Source organism: Papio anubis, chromosome 10 (assembly GCF_008728515.1).
Source record: "Papio anubis isolate 15944 chromosome 10, Panubis1.0, whole genome shotgun sequence".
Lineage (NCBI taxonomy): Eukaryota > Metazoa > Chordata > Mammalia > Primates > Cercopithecidae > Papio > Papio anubis.
The window spans coordinates 12,504,290-12,511,164 of record NC_044985.1 but is presented as its reverse complement, the minus strand read 5'-3'; the positions used below and the strand labels follow the sequence as shown (position 1 = coordinate 12,511,164).

The following is a 6,875-nucleotide window of genomic DNA, read 5'->3' as shown; positions in this document are numbered from 1 at the left end:
AAGGACACAAACTCATCCTTTTTTATGGCTGCATAGTATTCCGTGATATATATGTGCCACATTGTCTTAATCCAGTCTGTCACTGATGGACATTTGGGTTGATTTCAAGTCTTTGCTATTGTGAATAGTGCTGCAATAAACATACATGTGCATGTGTCTTTATAGCAGCATGATTTATAATCCTTTGGGTATATACCCAGTAATGGGATGGCTGGGTCAAATGGTATTTCTAGTTCTAGATCCTTGAGGAATTGCCACACTATTCTCCACAATGGTTGAACTAGTTTACAGTCCCACCAACAGTGTAAAAGTGTTCCTATTTCTCCACATCCTCCCCAGCACCTGTTGTTTCCCGATTTTTTAATGATTGCCATTCTCACTGGTGTGAGATGGTATCTCATTGTGGTTTTGATTTGCATTTCTCTGATGGTGAGTGATGATGAGCATTTTTTCAAGTGTCTGTTGGCTGTATGAATGTCTTCTTTTGAGAAGCATCTGTTCATATCCTTTGCCCACTTTTTGATGGGGTTGTTTGTTTTTTTCTTATAAATTTGTTTGAGTTCTTTGTAGGTTCTGGAAATTAGCTCTTTGTCAGACGAGTAGATTGCAAAAATTTTCTCCCATTCTGTAGGTTGCCTGTTCACTCTGATAGTAGTTTCTTTTGCTGTGCAGAAACTCTTTAGTTTAATTAGAACCCATTTGTCAATTTTGGCTTTTGTTGCCATTTCTTTTGGTGTTTTACACATGAAGCCGTTACCCGTGCCTATGTCCTGAACGGTATTACCTAGGTTTTCTTCTAGGGTTTTTATGGTTTTAGGTCTAACATTGAAGTCTCTAATCCATCTTGAATTAATTTTCATATAAGGAGTAAGGGAAGGATCCAGTTTCAGCTTTCTCTACTTATGGCTAGCCAATTTTCCCAGCACCATTTATTAAACAGGGAATCCTTTCACCATTTCTTGTTTTTGTCAAGTTTGTCAAAGATCAGATGGCTGTAGATGTGTGGTATTATTTCTGAGGACTCTGTTCTGTTCCATTGGTCTATATCTCTGTTTTGGTACCAATACCATGCTGTTTTGGTTACTGTAGCCTTGTAGTATAGTTTGAAGTCAGGTAGCGTGATGCCTCCAGCTTTGTTCTTTTGACTTAGGATTGTCTTGGAGATGCGGGCTCTTTTTTGGTTCCATATGAACTTTAAAGCAGTTTTTTCCAGTTCTGTGAAGAAACTCATTGGTAGCTTGATGGGGATGGCATTGAATCTATAAATTACCTTGGGCAGTATGGCCATTTTCACGATATTGATTCTTCCTATCCATGAGCATGGTATGTTCTTCCATTTGTTTGTGTCTTCTTTACACAGCTTTTAACAAGAACTACAACAATGCCTTCAAGAGCCTCTTTATTAAGCAGAGATGAACACGGGGGTTAGAGAGACGTGGGTAGATTGTAAGGAGGAAGGAAACTTGGACTTTTTCATCAGTGATCTGAGATCCTTCCCTCCACAGCTGAGTGCTAATACTGTCTTGAGAGTTATACCATTGGACTTGGACTGTAGAAGCAGCAGAGCCAAGGCTCTCAAGAAAGACAGCATAGGTCTGGCAGATGTTGTAACTATGCCTTCTTCCCATGTGCATGGCAGACATTGCCAATTGGTCATGGCTTGGCTCCCCACTGAGCAGGAACCTGGTCTCAGAATCCTTTCCAGGACAGCACTCTAGGCAGCTACTGTTGATTATTTAAAATTAACGCAAGAGTTGAAGCTGATTTGCTTTTCTTTTGTCAATAGTATATTCCTCAGAGGGCTGTTCTCAGCACATGGCCCCAGTGGTGTGTTTGGTGGCCCACTCAGAAGACTTTCTCCTTTGTGGAAGAGCCCTCTCTACCTCTTTTATTCACCTTACTTAGCTTATCTTCCCCAGGCTCTTACGCTTCCCCAACAGGATAGTGTATGCCAATTTGTGAGAAGATGAGGATCCCTGAGGTTTTGCTTTAAAAAAAAGATGTTCAGTGCAAACCATACCTACTGCATCAGGCTCTCAAAGAAGAGGTCTGGTAATCCATCTCTTCAGTTGTCTAGATGACTTTCTTTTCATCAGTGAGAGATACTTCTGGATATTCAGGTTGCTCTTTAGGCCAACTAAATTGGTATTTCTGGGAGGTGAAACCCCAGGCAACAGTGTTTTTTAAAGCTTGCCAGGTAATTCATTTCTAGACTCAGAATCATTCTTATGGTGGACACATACCTGCATATGACACCGAGATAGGAAAAATGATGCCTATTGTAGGATTCAAAACCAACAACCCCTCACCCCCACCCAAAACTGTCATAGTGACTCATGGCCTTCCAGAAAATGTTAAATGTGGCCCAGATGTATAGGAATCCAAGGCATGGACTACATAATCTTGGTCCCAGTTTACCTCATTTTGGAGGCAGAATAGCCGCCTATTGATTAGGCTTTTTAATTTGTACAAAGGATCTGCTCCACCAGTGGTTCATTTCATATCTGAGTTATACAGATATTCTTCACCCTTACGCTAAATCGTACCAATATTTTAAGGTTTATTAGAGAATAGAGGTCCATAGTTCCTTTTCCAAAGTCTTTGGGACCAGATGTGTTTCAGAATCTAGAATTATTTTTTGGGTTTTAGGCATATATAGTATATAAACATTTATGGTATAGTCCATACATTAGAAAACACCCCTGACTGGGTCTAGGACAGCAGCATGTAATCAATAATTGAGTATTTCTGCAGTAAGATTTATGAATATATACATTGTGAGAAAAGGACTAGAAATAGCCTCATATTAGTGCAGGTCATTTGGGTCAGATCAGTTGTGTTGTAAAATGAATTACAAACACTTGTTTTCTCAACAATTTGTATTTTTGCAATTGTGGATCGTGCACCAGTATAACCTCAAGTCATATACAGTTCCAGCTCTGATAGGTACTAACCCTGTTAAATGAAGGAATTCTGAAGAGTCTGGGAAGAATACATGGTCCAACCATTCCATTGTTGCTAGAGATTGGACATCAGGAAGGTAATTAGTGTGGTACCCTGGACAGCCTTCTTGGAGTTGTGTTTTGGAATTCTGTTCTTTTTCATTGGAAGATACAGGAAATATTCTTATAAAACTCATCCGTGCATTTCATATAAGGATGCAGTTAATCATCCTATTACATTCTTTGCGAAGTCATGTTTTCTTTTCATGACAATGAGGATTATTGACTGTGTTTCCATTTTTATTTTGATAAGGAAGCAGCACAGAACCAAATTGTTGGCTTAACTCTGGAATTTATATAAAACCCAGTAGCCTACTTATTTGTGTATAATGTTTCCAGCCAGTTTATAATTCCAATTTTAGATTTCCCTATCCTAGTGTTTTATGTTCAGTTTATAGTTTACTGTTGTTCTGCTTGTTTCCTACAAGCCACCTCATATCTCGTGAATTAAGGCAGGGAAGAAATTAATAAGCAGGTGACTGACAACCTGGAGGAGGTGGAACAGGTATGTAGTTACCAGTCAAATGATACACTCAGTCATCCATCACTGTTGTCTTTTAAGGGTCAGAGCTCAATCTTGGGTCTACTGAGAATCTTCCCTCATTGACTGAAAGATAATAGGGGGTATTAATAATCTCCCCATCTCTCGCTTCATAAAATGCACATTCGGGAATAAATTTTAAAAGTACTGTTTATTAGCACCCATCATGCATAACTGTTGTACTGGGTTTTATATACAAATGATCACTTACTCCTCTATTCACTCTATAAGGTAAATATAGTCCTCACTAACTATATTCTAAGAGGATGAGTAGCTTGCGCATGGTCACAGAGTGAATACATAGCAGACAGGTATTTGGACTCAAGTCTGCCTGTTTCCAAACATGAGAAAGATGAACGGAACCTAACAGAAACCTGACTAGACTCCATATTTCAACTGTGGCTTGCATTTTGCAGCATGAGATCCACATGAGCCTTTGCAGACTGCACCTGATATAGTGAATCCTCTTGCATTATTCTAGTTGGATTCCAGGAAGAGGTTTCAAGGAGAGTCTGGGTATGGTTGGGTAGGCACCTGTAGAATTTTTTGGTTTACTCTTGCTATTGGATAGTGTGCGTTTATTGTTTATTTGGCAGGGGCTTTGACTTAACCTACTCTCATTATGGAAGCACCCCGGGCAGAAGGAATCACGTTTATGTTTAGATTTCCTTAACAGAAAACGATTTGCTTGCCAATTTGGTGGCAACTTCTGCGGGACATTTTAGACTTCAAACTTTTCTTCAGTTAGTAAGCCTTCTTCAACTGCTCACAATAATTATAAAATGTTGAATTCCTGAAACAGATTAGTTGATGATTGACTTTATGCAAGGATGCACTTATGATTCCTTTTAATTCAGAGTATATGAAATGGAATTCTAGGGACAAAAACACATCTGATTTCCAATTAACATTCTAGGAACATCCTTGGTAAGTGTAATGTCTCTGTTCTCCCTCCATCCCCTTTGCCTATAGAACATAACTAAGATGGAGTTGGGAGGCTGTTAGAGGAATTCATCTCTCCCCTGTGTGGATTTATTTTCTTTCTTTCCTTTATTTATTTATTTATTTTTTTGAAATGGAGTCTCGCTCTGTCGCCCAGGCTGCAGTGCAGTGGCGCGATCTGGGCTCACTGCAAGCTCCGCTTCCTGGGTTCACGCCATTCTCCTGCCTCAGCCTCCCCAGTAGCTGGGACTACAGGCGCCTGCCTCCACGCCTGGCTAATTTTTTTTTGTTTTTAGTAGAGGCAGTGTTTACACCGTGTTCGCCAGGATGGTCCTGATCTCCTGACCTCGTGATCCGCCCTCCTCGCCCTCCCAAAGTGCTGAGATTACAGGTGTGAGCCACTGCGCCCGGCCATGTGTGGATTTATTTTCTAAGTTATCACTAAGGTGTCACAATTTAATTGCACAAAGTTCCAGGTCTGTAGGATGGATGTGGCTAATGGAAGAGCTTTATTAATTTGGTCATCTATAACACATGAAGTATGCTACTTTTCTCCCTTTGAATATGGCCTCCATGTTTCTTCAGGCATATCTGAGGGAATTTTTTTTTTTTTTTTAACTTTTTTTGTGTAGAAACAGGATCTTCCTATGTTGCCCAGGCTGGTCTTGAACTCCTGGCCTCAAGCAGTCCTCACACTTTGGCTTCCCAAAGTGCTGGGATTATAGGCATGAGCTACCATGCCTGGCCTTGTCTGAGCGAACTTGGATTCTTACAATGGCTGTGCTCTGTGAGCGTCTATTCCACATGTAGGTCCCATTCCCAGAAGGCTGCTCTTCTGGCCCCTCACCTGAGTGGTGTGGAGAGGTATCTTTTCAACTCCAGGTCACAACCTATCATAAAACCAGTTTGGGGTTTGCTCAATCAGCTGCATTCTCAATAGTCGTGTGCAATTACTATGACGTCTCGGTGGTACACAGCAAATCTTTATTTCTTGCTTATATGCCTGAGTTGGCTGGGATTTCACTGATCTAAGGCAGGGCTCTTCTGGGCTTGGCTTCAAGCTGCAGGTTGTGTCTAGGCCTGCTCTATTTGTCCTTCATCCTGTCCTTGGGCCAACAGGGTACTTCTCAAGAGAGAAAGGCAAGAAGGTAAACCCATCTGTGCAAGCATACTTTCAAAACTTGTATCAAGTCAGCTAACAACCCATAGGACAAGCAAAAGCCCAAAGTCAAGGGGAAGTACATTTCACCTGCCATAAAAAGGCATCTGCTACGATGGGATGATGAAAAGCAGCACTTCAATGCTCAGCATTTTCAAAACAGGAAAAAAAAAATCAGAGTGTTGTATTAAAAGGGGAAGTATTATCTCATAAAACTTTCATTTTATATTTAAATCTGGAGTATGCCCTGCCCTCCCCATAGTCAACACAGCCTCCAGAGGGATCCTTTTTTTTTTTTTTTTTTTTTTGAGACAGTCTTACTCTGTCGCCCAGGCCGGAGTGTAGTGGTGTGATCATGCCTCCCTGCAGCCTTGACTTCCCAGGCTCAACCCATCCTCCCACCTCTGCCTCCTGAGTAGCTTGGACTACAGTTGTGCTCCACCATGCCTGGCTAATTTTTTGTATTTTTAGTAAAGATGGGGTTTTGCCATATTGCCCAGGCTAGTCTTGAACTCCTGGGCTCAAGCGATCACCCCTTCTTGGCCTCCCAAAGTGCTGGGATTACAGGCATGAGCCACCGCACTCAGTGTAGGGATGCCTATTAAAATGAACAGATTGGCCGGGCACAGGGGCTCATACCTATAATCCTAGAACTTTGGGAGGCTGAGGTGGATGGATCGGCTGAGGTCAGGAGTTCGAGACCAGCCTGACCAACGTGGAGAAACCCCATCTCTACTAAAAATATAAAAATAGCCAGGTGTGGTGGCACATGCCTGTAATCCCAGTTACTTGGGAGGCTGAGGCAGGAGAATTGCTTGAACCCAGGAGGTGGAGGTTGTGGTGAGCCAAGATTGCGCCACTGCACCCCAGCCTGGGCAACGAGAGCGAAACACCATCTCAAAACAAACAAAAAAAATGAACCCAGATCGCATTGATTTCCTTCTCAAAAACCCTCCAGTGGCTCCGCACACAGGTCCCCTTCATGTTCCTCAAACTCACCTGCTGGGTATGCTCCTACCTGAGGGCCTTTACACTTGCTATCCCCTGTGCCTGGAATGTTCTTTACACAGGTATCTATATACTCAGTCCCTCACTAGTCAGTGAGTGAGGCCTTCCTTCACTTCTCAATATAAAATTGCAACTGCCACCAAGCCAGACACTCCTGATACTCTTCCTTGCTTTAATCAGCATATTGAAGCACCACATGCCAATATTTACATAATTATCTGGT

At 41.8% G+C, this 6,875-nt stretch overlaps 1 protein-coding gene across 1 annotated transcript in view; it reads left to right on the top strand.

Annotated features, from left to right (window-relative positions):
• The window catches only part of LOC101007610 (5-hydroxytryptamine receptor 5B), a 33,587-nt gene extending 31,828 nt beyond the window's left edge, over positions 1-1,759 (top strand). Inside the window, exon 3 of the mRNA XM_031651192.1 lies at positions 1,352-1,759. Coding sequence (XP_031507052.1) covers positions 1,352-1,416 — 65 coding nt within the window. The 3' untranslated portion in view covers positions 1,417-1,759. The remainder of the gene's footprint in view (positions 1-1,351) is intronic.
• The last annotated feature ends 5,116 nt before the right edge of the window (positions 1,760-6,875 follow it).